At 43.3% G+C, this 18880-nt stretch overlaps 1 protein-coding gene across 2 annotated transcripts in view; it reads right to left on the bottom strand.

The window, feature by feature from the left end:
- The window catches only part of Mindy2 (MINDY lysine 48 deubiquitinase 2), a 60843-nt gene that overhangs the window by 12847 nt on the left and 29116 nt on the right, over window positions 1-18880 (bottom strand). For both annotated transcript variants that reach the window (XM_004673215.2, XR_006639304.1), the window contains exons 3-7: window positions 18227-18291; window positions 13752-13910; window positions 6640-6742; window positions 2837-2979; window positions 7-180 (exon numbers count right to left, since the gene is read on the bottom strand). In XM_004673215.2, the coding sequence (XP_004673272.2) occupies window positions 7-180; window positions 2837-2979; window positions 6640-6742; window positions 13752-13910; window positions 18227-18291 (644 nt within the window). The remainder of the gene's footprint in view (window positions 1-6; window positions 181-2836; window positions 2980-6639; window positions 6743-13751; window positions 13911-18226; window positions 18292-18880) is intronic.

Below are 18880 nucleotides of genomic sequence, written 5' to 3'. Positions count from 1 at the left end.
ACTTACCTGATCTATCTGGTCTTGCTGACCTTGGTACACAGTTTCAGGATCCGAAGGAGGACGCAGACGGAATTCTGAATCACAGAAATTCCCATCGCCATCTACGTTGTGTAGACTTTCCCAAACAACCTTTTCCTCAGTAAGGAATCCCTGGTCTGTTACTAGCAAATACAGCTGACCCTGGAAAAGAAGTAACAAGAGAGAGAAAGGAATGTTAAATTCCTCAAAACTAGCTTAACATTTTATTTAATTATTTCTTTTGTTTTGGTTTTTCGAGGTAGTGTCTCACTCCAGCCCAGACTGACCTGGAATTCACTATGTTGTCTCAGAGTGGCTTTGAACTCATGGTGACCTTCCTACCTCAGCCTCCTGAGTGCTGGGATTAAAGGTGTGTGCCACCATGCCCAGCTTAAGACAAATTTTAAGTCATGTTTTTGGAAATACAGTAATCCTTCTAGTTAAGTCTGTACTTAAAACAAAGCATGTATCTGTAGAAAGATACCTAACTGTCCTTGTTTTCCATGTTACTTGGGCCCTCTAACATGAATGTTCCCTCTCCCGAACCTTACTCTTTCTCTGTCTATTGAGTCCTTCAATGTTTAAGAACAGTCAAGTCTCTCAATCAGTTGCAGTGGTGTTAGGAAGAATCATTTGTCTAGCCAGAACAACACGGACAGAATCTCTTACTAAACCAAACCAGAAACCTCCTGAGGTTCCAAACCTATAGCCTCTATAGGGAGGAGCCACCAAGCCCTCCATCCCTTTATAGGCAAGTTATTCCTAAGAGTGGTTTGCAGCCTTTCTGTTCCCTCATACTCCCATTATTTTGTGACCAACTCAAAAATCTGCTGCCATCCTTGTCCCCACAGTCCTCAACTACAGAGACGTTCACTCTTCAGGGCTTCCAGGACCCTTTCTAGATTTCTTTTCTTCCTCAGACTCCTCTGCTCATGCCTCCTCCAGCTGACCTTTTATTTTTTTTATTTATTTTGGTTTTTCAAGGTAGGGTCTCACTCTAGTCTAGGCTGACCTGGAATTCACTATGTAGTCTCAGGATGGCCTCGAACTCACACAATCCTCCTACCTCTGCCTCCCAAGTGCTGGGATTAAAGGCATGTGCCACCACGCCCGGTTGAGCTGACCCTTTAAATTGTGGCATTTCTTGAAACTCTATCTTAGGCCTTCTCTCTTCTGACTGCCTCCTTTTCCTCTTTTTGAGGTTGAGTCTCATTCTAGTTCAGGCTGACCTCGAACTCACAGTGATCTTTCTCCCTCTGTTTCTCAGTGCTAGGATTAGAGGCATGTGCCACCATGCCCATGTCTGATTCATTATTTTGTTTTGTTTTATTTTTCGAGGTAGGGTCTCACTCTAGCCCAGGCTGATCTGGAATTCACTATGGAGTCTCAGGGTGGCCTTGAACTCACGGCAATCCTCCTACCTCTGCCTCCCGAGCGCTGGGATTAAATGCATGTGCCACCACGCCTGGCTTGATTCATTATTTTTTTATAATCTTAAAATTACCATACTTTTTGTGTAATCCCCCAAATTGCTATTTGTGTATTCACATTCTTCCATACTGCCTCTTTTAGCCAGTATTTTCACTTAGAGGGTGTAAACTAAAGTTCCCAGAAAAGTCCACACCCATGTTACACAACTTACGAAGCTGACTGATTGGTGAGAACTTTTGGGATCGTGAAGAGCTATAATGTTGTAGGTCCAGATTATCTTGAGCTACCTTTTAGCCCCTAAACAGCCACCTCTGTTTGTGACCCTGTCATCTTTCTGATTAGGCAAGTCCTTTTGAAATGTACAGAACCTTAGCTCCCACCAACTCAAAGGTTAAGAGTATTTATCAAATAGCAACTGATGCTGTAACTGAGACTTCCTCAACTTTCTGTCACCTGCCTACTTAATGAGTCTACCAACGTATTTGGGAAGTGCCTTGATTTAAGACTTTCTTCTGTTTCTCTAAAAAGTTCATGAAACTGTTATCACGTTGGAACATTCTCTTTGGGACAACCTGAATCTGTGTTCCTAAGCCAGTCACTCATATTTGGCTAAGAAATAAGCCATCTCCTCTTCCCTGGGAAGTGAGCTGGTCTTTTGCATCAACAGGGGAAGCAGCTCTAAGAGTCCCCAGCTGACCTTATGCACCCTGTGGCCCAGCGTGCTGCTTCAGCCAGGAGCGCCACCATGTGCCCGAGACCCACCCTCCTCCTCACTGCCCAAGCCTTGATGCTACCTAGCCAGGCAAGGTGGCACATGCCTGTCATCCCAGTACGCCAAAGGCTGCAGCAGGAGGAGCTCAAGCTTGCAGCCAGCATGGGCTACACAGTGAGATCCTAACTTGAGAGAGAGAGGGAGAGAGAGAAAGAGAGAGAAAAAAAGAGGGAGAGAAGGAAGAAAGAGGGGAATTTATAATGCAGTGCCTTCAAAAGCAGCTGAGACCCCATTTAAAAACGAAAGCTAGCTGGTGGTGGTGGTGCACGCCTTTAATCCCAGCACTCAGGAGGCAGAAGTAGGAGGATCGCTTGAGTTCAAGGCCACCCTGAGACCATAGAGTGAATTCCAGGTCAGCCTGGGTTAGTGAGACCCTACCTTGAAAAACCAAAATAAATAAAAAAATAAAAAATAAAAATAAAAACAAAAGCTCAGTGAAGTAACTAATACCTCAGTCACTAATCGATTTTGCCCTGAAAGTCAGTTACAGTTCCTTTCACAATTCTAAGGAATATGATGCTCAACACTACCTGGAAACAGACCAAAGAATGTCTCTAATTAAACTCCTTTGATCTAGAATAATGATGATGAAACAATGATATCTCTGTATCATACCTTGTATTTGGTCATGGTGCTAAAATGATTATTCCGAAAGAACACACACAGCTCTCCTTCCTGCACCGTTGAGGTGAGCTCACATAATCCATGGTATGTCAGCTGAGTGGCTGTATTGTTTAGAAACTGCTCAGCTACAAAACCTATAGAACCAATGCATAATATTAGAAGAAGAAACTATTTCAAAGTGAAAAGAGTACTTTTTTCTTTCTTTCTTTCTTTTTTTGGAGGTAGGGTCTTGCTCTGGCCCAGGATGACCTGGAATTCACTATGTAGTCTCAGGGTGGCCTCAAACTCACAGTGATCCTCCTACCTCTACCTTCTGAGTGCTGGGTTGTGTGTGTGTGTATGTGTGTGTGTATGTGTGTGTGTGTGTGTGTGTGTGTGTGTGTGTTTGAGGTCTCGCTCTAGCCCAGACTGACCTAGAGCTTACTCTGTAGCTCAAGCTGGCCTTGCACTCATGGTGATCTTTCTATCTTAGCCTTCAGAGTGTTGGGATGCCTGGCTTAAGAGTATTTTTCTAATTATATTTTGTTCCAAATGCATAGAAAGACCAATTAATATAAGACTTTTCCTGTTATACAATGGCCTCCAAATAGAGATTCATCTTTCTAGAAAATTTTCTATGCAAGTTGTCTCCACAGTCATTCCTGTCCTTAATCCTTAAAGAAAACAGTTACACTGAACTGTTTTCATTGACAAATACATCTACTTACATTTCACTTTTATAAATGATTTCAAGCAGCTTACAAGAGACATGGGTATAATCAAAGAATACAAACCATCAAAGTAAACAAAAAGGTAAAGTCAACAATTTAAGCAGTGGACAAGAGAAAAAGCTGATTGTGTCTTGTGGCCCAGTGACTAGGCATTTAAACAATAAAGCAGTCTCAACAAACTGAGCTGCTTCAAGTTTAACGACAACTCAATAAGGTTTTTAAAGACTTACATTGCTCAGCACTTGCCTTGACAAGAAAAGCAGACCCATGACTACTGTTAAAGAGTGGACTGACTGATGCAGTCTTTATCCTCACTTCCAACATATGCCATGCATTATGTAGATACAGCAAGCCAGAAACCATGTCTTTCAATTGTAGACAGAATGAAACATCTAGAAGTTTTCTGAGGTCTGCCTAGAGTATGTGTATAACCAGTTCTCCTTATCTACTAGTTCTCATTGATGAGTTCCTGTGCTGGCCAAAGGTTATACAAAAAAGCCTCCAAGCCAGCATGCACAGCATGTGGACATCTGAATAAGGGAGACAATCTCAGTTGCCCAACATACATGCTCCTAGCAGAGCTCAACTAAGGCCACATGGTCCTTCTCAGCTCAGCTCTCCAGAACATTAGAGATAAGTGTCCTTTGCACGGTCCACTCAGTGCCATGATCCCACATTCTTGTGCATTTTGGTGGCAGCCTTCCATTTGCACTGCTCCTGAACATTAGGCTGAAAGACAGGCTGCTGGCCCCAACCAGACAAGCTAGACATGCCGCGTGGAGAAAAGGTATGCCAGATAAGCTTAGATCAGGCATGAGTCATGTGCTTCTGGAAGTGTGGAATGTCAGCAAATCTACAACATACATTAAACAAGGTATCCTAACATAGAAATCCCAGCACTCAAAGGCAGAGGTAGGAGGATCACTGTGAATTTGAGGCCAGTCTTGGACTACAGAGTGAGTTCCAAATCAGCCTGGGCTACAGTGAGACCTGATCTTAAACAAATAAAGGCTGGAGAGATGGCTTAGTGGTTAAAGCACTTGCCTACAAAGCCTAAGGACCCAGATCCAGATTTGATTCCCCAGTACCCATGTAAAGTCAGATGCACAAGGTGGTGCATGCATCTGGAATTCATTTACAATGGCTAGGAGGCCCTGGGTGCACCCATTCCTCCTTCTCTCCAATAAATAAAAATTAAAACAAACAAACTCAGAAACAGTCTTAAAGCATCAATATTGACTGGCTGACAAAAGTGTTGAGAAAAGTGGGCCGGGAAGATCCCCAATATCCACATAAGAAGTTGGGCACACCACACACGTCTGTGACTTTAGTGATGAGTGGAACAGAGACTGGAGGATTGCTGGGACTTCCCCGAACAGACAGTCTAACTGAAAACAGGTTCAGCAAGAGACTCTGTCTCAGGGAAACAATGCGGAAAATCAAAAGAAGAGACTATCGGATGCTCTCTAGCCTTTGCACTTGTATGCATGGGGCCGTAAGGAAGGTATTCAAGGAACATGGGGTCCAGGTTGAGGGCATCCTAGTGGCCTTATGTAGAACAACTTCAGTGTCACAAAGAATACTGATGATAATGGGTTATAACAGTCTAATTGAAAAAGAATTGTTAGGAAAAATAAAAAAAGAATTGTTGCCAGGTGTGGCGTCACACGCCTTTAATCCCAGTACTTGGGAGGCAGAGGCAGGAGAATCACTGAGTTGGAGGCCAACCTGACTGAGTGAATTCCAAGGTCAGCCGGGGCTATAGCAAGACCCTACCTTGTACCCAGGTAGGGTCTCTCTCTAGCCAGGCTGACCTGGAATTCACTCTGTATTCTCCGGGTGGCCTCAAACTCACAGCAATCCTCCCACTTCTGCCTCCTGAGTGTTGGGATTAAAGGTGTGTGCCATCACACCTGGCTGTTTTCTTTTTTAATTTTTTTGTTTATTTTTATTTATTTAATTGAGAGCAACAGAGTGAGAAAGAGGCAGAGAGAGACACAGAGAGAGTGGGCATGCCAGGGCATCCAGCCACTGCAAATGAACTCCAGATGCATGCGCCCCCTTGTGCATCTGTCTAACGTGGGTCCTGGGGAGTTGAGCCTTGAACTGGGGTCCTTAGGCTTCACAGGCAAGTGCTTAACCACTAAGCCATTTCTCCAGCCCCTGGCTGTTTTTATTGATTCTGTTTTTGTTTTTAATTTTTTAAATATTTATTTTCTGTATTTGAGAGAGAGAAAGAGGCAGATGCACACACAGAGAAAATAGGCATGCCAGGGCCTTCAGCTGCTGCAAACTCCAGACATGTGCAACACCTTGTACATCGGACATACATGGGTTCTGGGGAATTGAACCTGGGTCCTTTGGTTTTGCAGGCAAGTGGCTTAACCACTTTACCCCAGTTCTCCCCCCACCCCTTTATTTCCTTTTTGATTCTAACTTCTGTGTGATAACCCATGATTTAAGATTACGAAATTTGAGCTGGGTGTGGTGGTGCATGCCTTTAATCCCAGTACTCAGAAGGCAGAGGTAGGAGAATTGCTATGAATTCGAGGACAGCCTAAGACTACAGAGTGAATTCTAGGTTAGCCTGTGTGGTGGTTTGATTCGGGTGTCTACCATAAACTTAGTTGTTCTGAATGCTAGTTTCCCAACTGATGGGGATTTGGGAGTTAACGCCTTCTGGAAGCAGTGTATTGTTGGGGGCAGGCTTATGGGTGGTATAGCCAGTGTTTGGCACACTCTCCTGTTGCTATTGTCCACCTTATGTTGGCCAGGGGGTGATGTCTACCCTCTGCTCATGCCATCATTTTCCCCTGCCATCCTAGAGCTTCCCCTGGAGCCTGTAAGCCAAAATAAACCTCTTTTTCCCAGAAGCTGCTCTAGGTTGGGTGACTTCTACCAGCAATACGCACCTGACTGCAACAGCCTGGGTTAGAGCAAGACCCTACCTCAAAAAAACAAACAAAAAAATTATGAAATTTATAATTATGAAAATGTTATAAAGAAGTCATTATTTTGCAAAGAAATTTAACACTCTCACATTATGAGAGCAGCGACTTTCAGGTGCCAGCAGCACTCACCCACCTTCGCTGGCCAGCTGGCTGTCGTCCGACTGCTTGCAGGAGATGATCTTCTCCACTAGCTGGTTATAGCTGCAGTTACCGACAGCCCGGACTATGTCGTCCATCTGGAAAACAAATGACTGTCTCAGCAGGCACCAGGGTTGGAAGCAATGATGAAAAGGATCCCTAGCACCCTTTAAGATTTTGTTGTTGTTGTTTTTCAAGGTAGGGTCTCACTCTAGCCCAGGATGACCTGGAATTCACTATGTAGTCTCAGGCGGGCCTTGAACTCATGGTGATCCTCCTATCTTGGCCTCCTGAGTGCTGGGATTAAAGACGTGTGCCATCATATTCAGCAGAGATAACTAACCTTTTTAAAAAAATATTTATTTTTATTTATTTATTTGACAGAGAGAGAGGGAGACAGAGAATGGGCACGCCAGGACCTCTAGCCACTACAAACCAACTTCAGATGCATGTGCCCCCTTATGCAGCTGGCTAACATGGGTACTGGGGAATTGAACCTGGGTCCTTTGGCTTTGCAGGTAAACGCCTTAACCACTAAGCATCCCTCCAGCCCATAACTAACCTTTTTGTACACCTGGGTCTCATCATGTAGCCCAGGCTGGGCTCACACACACGGCTTATGTTTCTCACAAGTTCTGATACACATTCAGTGGCTACACAGTTTAAAGTACACTGTAAGCTTGTGATCTAGTTGACCAGTGCAGTTTTAAGTACTGTGTTTCCATTGAACTCTAGATTAGCTGCACTATGGGTCAGAGACAACTCTGTTTTATTTTGTGCTGCTGGGGATTGAACCTATGACACTCTCCCACTGATTTGTATCACCAGCCCTCTTTTTACTGTTTATTTTCAGACTGGGTCTCACTAAATTACCCATGCTAGCCTTGAGCTCACTCTGTTGCCAAGACAGGCCTTGAACTTATGATCCTTCTACTTTAGCTTCCCAAGTGACTAGGATTACAGGTCTGTACCATTCAATCTGGTTTACCCCTATGAGCTTTTAAATCCTGAAAAGTGCCAGGGGAGGTGGCACATACCTTTAAACCCAACACTCAGAAAGCAGAGATAGGAGGATCCTTGTGAGTTCAAGGCCATCTTGAGACTGCATAGTGAGTTTCAGGACAGCCTGGGCCAGAGCAAGAAGGCCCTACCTTGAAAAAACTAAAAATAATTAAATCCTGAGAAGTGTTTTAAAGCTTGCTTTATGAAATAGCATTAGAATGATTTTTGTAAATTTCCTGAGTACTAGAAAGAAATGCAACACCAGGGTCATGAGAAACAAGGAAACAGAAAATCTCATCAACTGGAAGAGGCTGGGACATTAGGATGATTAAATAAGCATTTAATAAGCTAGAGTCTGGGCCATCAACAAAAGCTTAGTGGAAAAAACTGAAATTTGAATGACAACTATAATTTAATGAGTAGTAATATGCCAATGCTAAAGGTCTTAGTGTTCATACATGTACCACAGTCATGTAAGAATGTTAACATTGGGGAAAACTGGTAAAGGATACATGGGAATTGTCTGTAATATCTGTAAATCTGAAATTATTCAAAAATTTAAAAACTTACAGATGGACAGAAAGCTGGAAGAAGACTTTCTGCATGCAGTTCAATGGGAGAAAGAGAAATCACCAGTGAAGATACTCATCGGCAGACACTGTAAGCCTTATAATTGGCTATCCAGGCCAAATGAGCCAACGGGTGCAATAGTGACATGTCTGTTATGGAGGAAACCAAATGACCTCTAATTGGACTGGAGGCCTGCTCCATGGGAAGGTAATACATCCCTGATACTGAAAACTTAAAACAGGGGTAGTCATAAGCCCTAGGGGTGTAATGTCTGCTGTTGTCTGGCCAAATGTATACACTATGCTTATCAAACTGCCCAGTAAGCACTTCTGTTAATGTTCACACCCTTATATTAATGCTACTCTCACTTTTGGTAGAGAATCTTCTCTTTTCAGATGGCAGTGACCTTGGGACGACTCAGAAGGTATCATGGTGATGGAAAGAAGTGACCGTAGTGCTCAGTACTGCAATATCTCTATCATACCTTCCAAGACTCAGGGTCTAATGTGGAAGAGGTGGCGGAAAGAATGTAAGAGCCAAAGGAAGGGCAAGACTCCATACAACATGCTCCCTCCAGACACAAAATGGCCTGGATATCCATGGCCTCACAGTGCCTGATACTTCCTGCATAAGACCATTATGAGAGGAGGAAAAGATCAAGACATCAAAAGTAAAAGAGAGACTGATTGAGATGGGGAGGGGGTATGATGGAGAGTGGAATTTCAAAGGGGTAAGTGGGGAGAGGGAAGGTATCACCATGGGGTATTTTTTATAATCATGGAAGTTGTTAATAAAAAAAAAAAAAGGAAGCCGGGCGTGGCGGCGCACTCCTTTAATCCCAGTACTCGGGAGGCAAAGGTAGGAGGATTGCCGTGAGTTCAAGGCCACCCTGAGACTACATAGTGAATTCCAGGTTAGCCTGGGCTACATTGAGACCCTACCTCAAAAAACAAAAAAAAAACCCCTAAAAAACAAAAAAAACTTAAAAAAAAAAAAAAGGGTGGTACCTGAGGAACAACAACAACAAAAATTTACTGCTGGAGCTAGCCATAGTGACACATGCCTTTAATCCCAGCACTCAGGAGGCAGAGGTAGGAGGATCGCTGTTAGTTCAAGGCCACCCTGAGACTCCATAGTGAATTCCAGGTCAGCCTGGGCCAGAGTGAGACCCTACCTTGAAAAACAAAATTTATAGCTGGGCATAGTGGCACATGCCTTTAATGCCAGCACTCGGGAGGCAGAGGTAGGAGGATCGACATAAGTTCAAGGGCAGCATGAGACTACAGAGTGAATTCCAGGTCTAACACTCACACTGAAAAGACTTTCCCATGCCATTATCACCTCTCTCGTTCTTGCTGCTACAAAGAGGCTGGCTGCCGACCGATAACGGGACCCACCTTCTCAGTGACTGCGTCCCAGTGTCCATCGCTCAGTCAGCTACAGAGAGTCACGCACGTTATTGACAGAACAACAGAATTTAAAGAAACGTGTGTTTTGAAAGCTCTTTCAAGCTTCTACTTAGTTCTTTTTCTCTGCTGGGCATTGGAATTTTTCTCTCACAAAGCAAGTGAGTGAAACAAGACAAAACAGAGGTTGAGAGGTTGAAAACCACTGCCTAAACCAGAAAAACCTGATGAACGCTCTCTGACCCATATTAGTTCAGTTTTCTTTATGCACTCAGCTGTATACAAGATAATCTAGAGCTGTTCATACAAAGAAAAGGCTAGAGTTCACCTTTTAAGAACTTAACCACCCACCTGAAGAATCAACACTGCCTAGTGTTGCTATCTGCCAAGATCCAGTAGGGCCCCTTATATGTGTAGCCTGCTGGGCATGTGCAGATGAAATTTCAGTGAGCCTTTCAGCAACCGAGTGCCAATAAGGGCACAAGTATTTACAGCTTCACGTTCAGCCATCATCCATTGTCAGTGTACCAGCTGCTTTTACAACGGGCAGAGATGAGAATAGTATGTTGTTTTGCTATGGTGATCTCTCCCCTCTACAGTTAACATATTCATGGTGCATTCCATCTGTTAATGTTTTCTGAGAACCTACTGTGTGCAGGTGGTGTTCTAAATACTGAGACATGCCGGGCGTGGTGGCACACACCTTTAATCCCAGCACTCAGGAGGCAGAGGTAGGAGGATCACCGAGAATCTGAGGCTACCCTGAGACTACATAGTGAATTTCAGGTCAGCCTGAGCCAGAGCGAGACCCTACCTCAAAAAAAAAAAAAAAAAAGAAAAGAAAAGAAAAGAAAAGAAAAAAGAAAACCAGCACCACCAACTCTGGGTCTAGTGAACAACAGCACAGCAACAAAGTGCTGCTCAGAGTGGTGAGAATGAGGGAGAAGTAACGAGGTGGGGCTGATCATGCCACGAATCTTAAAACCCTGAGCTGAGTCAGATGTAGCGGCTCATGCCTGTAATCCTAGCACTTGGGAGGCTGAGGTGGAAGGACTGCTTTGAGTTTGAGGCCTGTCTGGGATGTGGTATGAGACCTTACCCCCCCAAAAAAAAACAAAAAAAACAAAACTAAGCCAAGCATGATGGCGCATGCCTTTAATCCCAGCAGTTGGGAGGCAGAGGTAGGATGATCACTGTGAGTTTGAGGTCACGCTGAGAATACATAGTGAATTACAGGTCAGCCTGGGCTAGAGTGAGACCATACCTCAAAAAAACAAACCAAACCAAAACACCAAACCAAACCAATAAGAATACCCTTTTACTGGGGCTGGTGAAATGGCTCAGCAATTAAGGTGCTTGTTTGCATAGTATAGTGGCCCAGGTTTGATTCATCAATACCCACATAAAGCCAGACGCACAAAGTGGTGCATGCATCTGGAGTTCTATTGCAGTGGCTAGAGGCCTTGGCACGCCCCTTCTCTCCCTCTCCGTTTCTTTCTCTGCTTGAATATAAATAATTTTAAAAAGAAATAGGGCTGGAGAGATGGCTTAGCATTTAGGGTGCTTGCCAGCAAAGCCAAAGGACCCAGGTTCAATTTCCTAGGACCCACATAAGCCAGATGCACAAGGTGGTGTGTGCATCTGGAGTTTGTTTGCATCAGCTGTAGGTCCTGGCATACCCATCCTCTCTATCTGCTTCTTTCCCCTGTCTTTCAAATAAATAAATAATAAATAAAAAAAGACAAAGTTTCACTCTAGTACAGGCTGACTTGGAACTCACTCTGTAGATCCAGGCTGGTCTTGAACTCATGGCCTATTTCAACCTCGTAAGTGTTGTGACTAAGGGTGTGTGCCACACACCCGGCTTTCATTACTTTTTTAAAATGTTTTATTGGCATACAATATATAATAAAATATACTATGATCATAACTTCCACTCACCTTTGTTGACCTTCCATCTTCACTCCACTGAATGGAAGGGGTTATTTTAAAAAGATCACTGTAGGGGCTGGCGAAATGGTTTAGCAATTAAGGCATTTGTCTGCAAAGCCTAAGGACCCTGGTTTCATTCTCCAGGACCCACGTAAGCCAGATACACAAGGGGGCGCATGCTTCTGGAGTTTGTTTGTAGTGGCTGGAGACCCTGGCACTACATTCTCTCTTTCGCTCTCTCTCTCAAATAAATAAAATAATGAAATATTTTTTAAAAAGATCATTGTAAGTGATCAACAGGGTGAGAATAATTTTTTCAGCAAATAATATTAGAACAAGTGAATACTCATGTGTGAAAGAATAAAATTGGATCACTTCCTCAAATCATACAGAAAAGTAATTGAAAATGGACCATATTCCTAAATTTAACCACTAAATCTTTGTTGCTCTTAGTTGGGCAATGCTATCTTAACTAGGACGCCAAAAAAGAATAAGAGACACAAGAAAAAAAATGATAAATTGTGCCTCATCAAAACTATAAAACTGCTGGGCATGGTGGGGCACGCCTTTAATCCCAGCACTTGGGAGGCAGAGGTAGGAGGACTGTGGTGAGTTTGAGGCTACCCTGAGCCTACAGTGAATTCCAGGTCAGCCTGGGCTACAGGGAGACCCTACCTCAAAAAATAAAACAAAACAAACAAACATACATACATACATACATACATTGGCTGGAGAGATGGTTTAGCAGTTAAGGTGCTTGCCTGTGATGCCAAGAGACTAGGTTCAATTCCCCAGTGCCCACATAAGCCAGATGTACAAAGTGGTACATGAGTCTGGAGTTTGTCTACAGTGGCTGGAGGTCCTGATGTGCCCATTCCCTCTTTCACTTTGCCTCTTCTTCTCTGTATCTCTCTCTCTCTCTCTCTCTCTCAAAAAATAATATATATGTATATATGTGTGTACACACACACACACACAACACATATGGTAGAGGCTGGGCATGATGGTACACACCTTAATCCCAGCACTTGGGAGGCTGAGGTAGGACTGCTGTGAGCTTGAGGCCAACCTGGAGCTAGAGTGAGTTCCAGGTTAGTTTGTGTTAGAGTGAGACTCTACCTTGAAAAAACAAACAAAAAATGGTGGAGAGTGGCTGAGGAAGTCACTCAATGTTGACTCTGGCCTCGATATGCACATGTATACATACCCACACATATACAAACACGTGCATGCACACATGCCACACACACATATTTATGTATGTTCCCCACTCCAAAAAAAAAAAAAAAGAAAGAAAAAGAAAGGAAGTTGAACACTGAAGGCTGAGCAAGTTCCATGAATCCTGTCATTACTGTCACTCACACGTGGCCCAGGAGGGCAGCATGCCCAAGTGGGGGAAGCTTTGCATCTGGAGTCTACCCTGTATGCCTCTTTCTCTGTCTAACACTAACCTGTATCTCACTCCTTTCATCAGCTGTCATTATGAGCACAGTCAGATTGAGTGGGAGGCAAACCTCTGAACTTGCAGCTGATAGAAATGAGAACGGTTAGACTGGAAAGATGGTTAGTGGTTAAGGCACTTGCCTGCAAAGCCAAAGGACTGATTCGATTCCCCAGGACTCATGTAAGCCAGATGCACAAAGGGGTGCTTACATCTAGAGTTCATTTGCAGTGGCTGCAGGGCCTGGTGTACCCAATCTCTCTCTCTCTTAAATACATAAAAATTATACATACACACACACACATTTTTTACACACACACACACACACACACATGTAAAAGATCTTATAAAAAAAGAAAAAAGGGCTGGAGAGATGGCTTAGAGGTTAAGTGCTTGTCTGTGAAGCCTAAGGACCCAGGTTCAATTCCCCAGGACCCACATAAGCCAGATGCACAAGGGGTGCACATGTCTGGAGTTTGTTTGCAGTGGCTGGAAGCCCTGGCGCGCCCATTCTCTCTCTCTCTCTGCCTCTTTCTCTCTCAAATAAATAAAAATTTTAAAAAGAAAACAGAAAAAAAATAGAATGGTCTCACGTGCACTCTGTTTAGCTTTGCTTGGAAGTCTGGAAGGTGCCTGCACTCGATGGCTTCACTAATGCAGGGGAAAGTACAAATCTCGCACAGTATGAGCTTAGATGGACTCATCAAGTTGATATGCTCTCCCTGCACCTGTGTCTGTTTAACTTGAACTACTCACCTGAGGGTCCACGAGCCACCCATGATACAAGGGGATATCGAGAAGATCAAACACTATGCATTCCGGTGTGCACTCAAACACTCGGACCCCGGTGAACTTCACGTTGACATCCAGGCCCGTCTGCAGCTTGTGCAGAACCGCCATAGCATCACTCATGTTCTGGAGGGAGGAAAGTGGCCATTCAGAGAAAGAATGCTAAGAAAAAGTACAGACGCTGAGTGCGGTGGCATGTGCTTACAGTCCTGGCAAGACCATCTGAGGAGCTCTATGCCAGCTTGGGCAACACAGCAAGACCCCTTTTCTTACAAAGCATTTTTCCCATATTATTCAATGTACTTATCTCTTCAACTGACTTCTTTCACTGGGCACATACTGGGCACTAGGCACTACTGTGAGTTCCAAAGGCACAGCAGGGAAGATAACATTTTTACTCTTGGGTAGCTAACCTGCTATGACAGTCGATCATGTGACTATGATGCAATGCCCAGTGTTATCAAGAAACACTGAACAAGATGAGGTTGAACAGTGGCAGGACTTAAGGACCTATCTTTAGACCAGAAGTCTAAAGTGAAAATATGTCTAAAGTTAAAGAAGTCCTCCTTTAATTTGAATTCCACTTCTGGGCACAGATCCCAAGTAAAGTTCTCGAGAAGGCATTTGCAGACCCAGGCTCATTATAGCATTATTATAGCATTATCACAATAGCCAAATAGTACTGGTTTAAATGTCCCCTGACAGATGGCACAATGGAGTATTGTTACTCAATGTTACAAAGAAGGAAATCCTGTCACATGCTACCATGTGGATGGACCTTGAGGACACTGTGCTGAATGAAATAAGCTGCTCACAAAAGAACAACTATCATGATTCTGCTTGGATGTGACACCTAGAGGGAGCCCAAATCACCCAAGTAGAATGAAGGTTTCCAGATGCTACTGTAGAGTGAAAGCGGGATATTATTGTTCAATGGCATAGAATTTCTGTTTCCTAAGATGGAAACTTTCTAGGGATCTGTTGCATAACTGTGAGTATAGTTAACTTCACAAACTATACAATTAAAAATGATTAGGAGGAGCCGGGTGTGGTGGCTCATGCCTTTAATCTCAGCACTCAGGAGGCAGAGGTATGAGGATCGCTGTGAGTTCGAGGCCACCCTGAGACTTCATAGTGAATTCCAGGTCAGCCTGGGCTAGAACAAGACACTATCTCAATAATAATAATAATAATGATTGGGAGGATAATTTTTTTTCAAGGTAGGGTCTTACTCTAGCTCAGGCTGACCTAGAGTTTACTCTGTAGTCTCAGGCTGGCCTCAAACTCATAGTATCCTCCTAACTCTGTCTTCTGAGTGCCGGGAGTAAAGGTGTGCACCACCACACCCAGCAGGATAAATATAATACTATAGTTTTACTACAGTAAATTAGAAACGAGCTCTCAAGCTATGCAAGGAAACAGAAGAAACTTAAATGCATATTAGCAAATGAAAGAAGCCGATCTGATCCGCAGTGGACTCTGGCTCTGGAAATGGTGAGCTTACAGAGATAGTCAAAATGATTTGTGGCCGCCAGAACCCAAGCAGAGGTCAGAGCAGCACGCAGGACACCCTTCAGAATGAGTCTCGTGGTGGAAACATGCCATCCATTTCCCAGAACACTAAACACACAATTCCAAAAGGGAATCCTAATGCAACGTGTGGACTCTGCCACACCTGTTTTAAGGATTCTACGAGGCTGTCTGACTGACAGGACTTCCTGGCTGTAAAGAGTGGAACGCTGTAGACCCAGAGCAGATTGTTTTGGCCTCCCTTTAGTTTCCTGACCAGCCATTCACTGCCCTATCTGTGTCTGACCTAATATCCTTGTGACCTTTTAGAAGGTATTAGCAAAACACTAGTTTTCATCAACCCAAAAGCTAAGAATGCCATCAGCTAGCATTTGACATCTGTAGCAGAGATTCCCCTTCTTTGCTTTAACCTGCCAAACTCATGTTCTACCAGTGTATTTCAAAAGTGTCTTCAGGTCTGGAGAGATGGCTTAGTAGTTAAGGCACTTGCCTGCAAAGCCAAAGGACCCAGGACCCACGTAAGCCAGATGCAGAAGGTGGCACATGCATCATTTGCAGTGGTTCGATGCCCTGGTATGCCCACTCTTTCTCTCTCTCCCTCTGTCTGTCTCTCTCAAATAAATAAAAATAAATAAAATATTTTTTTAAAGTGTCTTGATTTATGACTTTCTTTTGCTCCATAACTGTAAAAACTTCATGAAACTGTTTCTACATTACAACAAGTTATTTGGGGGTAACTTGAATCTGTGTTGCCAGACCATGATGAGAACGGTGGTTTTTCAAGATATATTTGAGAGAAAGAGGAAGGAAGAGGCAGGGACAGAGAAAGAGAGGGAATGAGAATGGGTACACCAGGGCCTCTAGTCACTATAGACTAACTAACTCCAGATGCATGCACCACCTTGTGTATCTGGCTTATGTGGGTACTGGGGAATCAAACCTGGTTCCTTAGGCTATGCAGGCAAGTGCCTTAACCACTAAACAATCTCTCTAGCCCCTAAAAAAATTCTATTCATTTATCTGCAAGCAGAGAGAGACTCTGCTATCACAAGTGCCTTGAATATAAATTGTATTTTATAATTGTATTGGCAATCATCTAAAAGCCTGTTAGGGGGCTGGAGAGATGGCTTAGCAGTTAAAGGCTAAACCTGCGTTCGATTCCCCAGTGCCCAGGTAAAGCCAGAAGTACAGAGTGGTGCATGCATCTGAAGTTTGTTGCCACAGCAGGAGGCCCTGGCATGCCCGTATTCATTCTCTCTCTGTGTGTGGGTACCTCGTTCTCTCTCTCAAATAAAGAAATAAAAATTTTTTCAAGAGCCTGTTAGGGCTGAGGATATAGCTGAGTACAGTAGAGTACTTGCTCTTGCCTAGAAAGTATGAGGTCCTGGGGTCATTTAAAGCAACACCTAGACAAAATAAGAACACACCACGGCTCCTTTGGCCATGAGGCAAAATTGGGAAACATGCCCTCGGTTCACATTGTAAGTGCTGGTCAAGTGTGCCTGGGGAGACAGCAGCTCTGAGCTGGTCTTTCTAAGGCTTCCGTCTGACCATGCTGGCCTCATGTCACAGTGGAACAGTTACCCGACACTGCGGAACACCAACCGCCAGCCTCAGCTTGGCAAACACCCTTCTTAAATGGCAGTGTAATGACTTCATAAATACTTTTAGTGCTTAACTAAATAACTTTTGTTTTTTGCCTGGCATTTTAAAGAAAATGTTAGATGCGTTGATTTGTCTCAGCAATGGAACAAAACCTTCCTTTCACAGTTAAGAGCTAGCTCACTGTAACGGAGATACATTCCAAGACTCAAAAAAAAAAAAGCTGATATCATTTACAAACCCTGTGAGCCAAGATGTTCCTAGGACTGCCCCACACAAGTAACTCTACACTACCATCATTAATGTCTAACCTGAGTCTTGATATTCAAAAGTGCTTCATCTCTAATCACATCAGGAAACATGGACACACTGAAACTATGATATGGCAGAATTTGTCCTCACACACATAAGACATTACTTGCCCAACTAGATATAACTTAAAGACTGGGGATGTGGCTTAGTGGCAGTGCTCTCCTTAGGACATGTGCAAGGTACTAGGCTTAATCTCCAATACTGAAAAAAGAGGAAGAAAAAATAATAAATAAAACAAGGATGGATGAATCAATGGCAAGTTCACTTAATACTTTTTCAAGAAAAATACCAGATCGGACTGGAGATGGCTTAGCAGTTAAGCACTTGCCTGTGAAGCCTAAGGACCCTGGTCCGAGGCTCAACTCCCCAGTGCTCTCGTAAGCCAGATGCACAAGGTGACACGTGCAGCTGGAGTTTGTTTGCAGTGGCTGGAGCCCATTGTCTGTCTGTCTGTCTGTCTGTCTCTGTCTGACACTCTCAAATAAATAAAAGTAAAAAAAAAAAAAGAAAAATACCAGATCATTCTATATGGAGCTGCAGAACAATATCCGCCTGTCACTAGCACACGTATTCATAGGAAACAAATCCAAATCTGACTCTGAGCTAAGAACAATTTTTGTATTTTTAATATTTACTTATTAGAGAGAGTGAGTGAGAGAGAGAGAGAGAGAAAGAAAGAGAGAACAAACGAGAATATCGGCATCCCAGGACCTCTGCCACTACAAACAAACTCCAGATGCATGAGTCACTTTGTGCATCTGGCTTTATATAGATACTGGGGGACTGAACTGGGTCCAGAAAGCTTTGTAAGCAAGAGCTTTTAACCACTAAGCCATCTCCTCAGCTACATTTTAAAGAAAAAATAATATGCAGGAGAATAACCACTATTTACTGTGCAGTCCTTTAGAGAATTTACAAGCCATGTACACTGATAGTAACTGTGTGTCATTTTAACAAAAATTTGTGTATTTTAATATAATAAAAATCATGTTTATTACCTGTTCATAATTTAAACGCTGAATTTCTGAAATTTCTTTTGGTTTTGCCTCAAGCATGTAATCGCCTGTAAAAAGAAATTGTGAATTGCCTTTTTGAGTATTTTTTTTCTGCTTATAAAATATTTCAATTATAAAATTTTAAACACTTGTAGCAATAGGCAGCTTATAAAGTTGAGCCCTCAGTTCCACCCCAAGAAAGTCAATATTTTTTGCCTCCACATGTCAGTGGACATGGTATAATGCTCGCTTCCCTTCCTTCCTTCCTTCTGTGGTACTGAGAACTGAACCCAGGGCCTCACACATACCAGGCTAGCACTCTCCTGGTTGAACTACACTTCAGTATTTTTAGAAACTTTTGAGCCCAGATTACCCTTGAACCCCAAATCCTTCTCTCTGAGCCTCTCAAGTAGCTAGAATTATAGACCTGTGCCACTAGGCTTGGACTGAATTTTCTTGTGTGTATGTGTTGTGTGCACACGTGTACATTCTCATATATGGCTTGTACGTATGAAGGCCAGAGGACAACCTTGAGTGTTGTTCTTCAGACACTGTCCACTTTTTCTGAGACAGAGACTCTTCATTAGCCTGGAACTTATAAATTGGCCAGTAAATTCTAAGGACTTGCCTATCTATGCTTCCCCAGCACTGGGAATT

Source organism: Jaculus jaculus, chromosome 10 (genome assembly GCF_020740685.1).
Source record: "Jaculus jaculus isolate mJacJac1 chromosome 10, mJacJac1.mat.Y.cur, whole genome shotgun sequence".
Classification (NCBI taxonomy): Eukaryota; Metazoa; Chordata; class Mammalia; order Rodentia; family Dipodidae; genus Jaculus; species Jaculus jaculus.
This window is presented reverse-complemented; position numbering and strand designations above follow the sequence as displayed.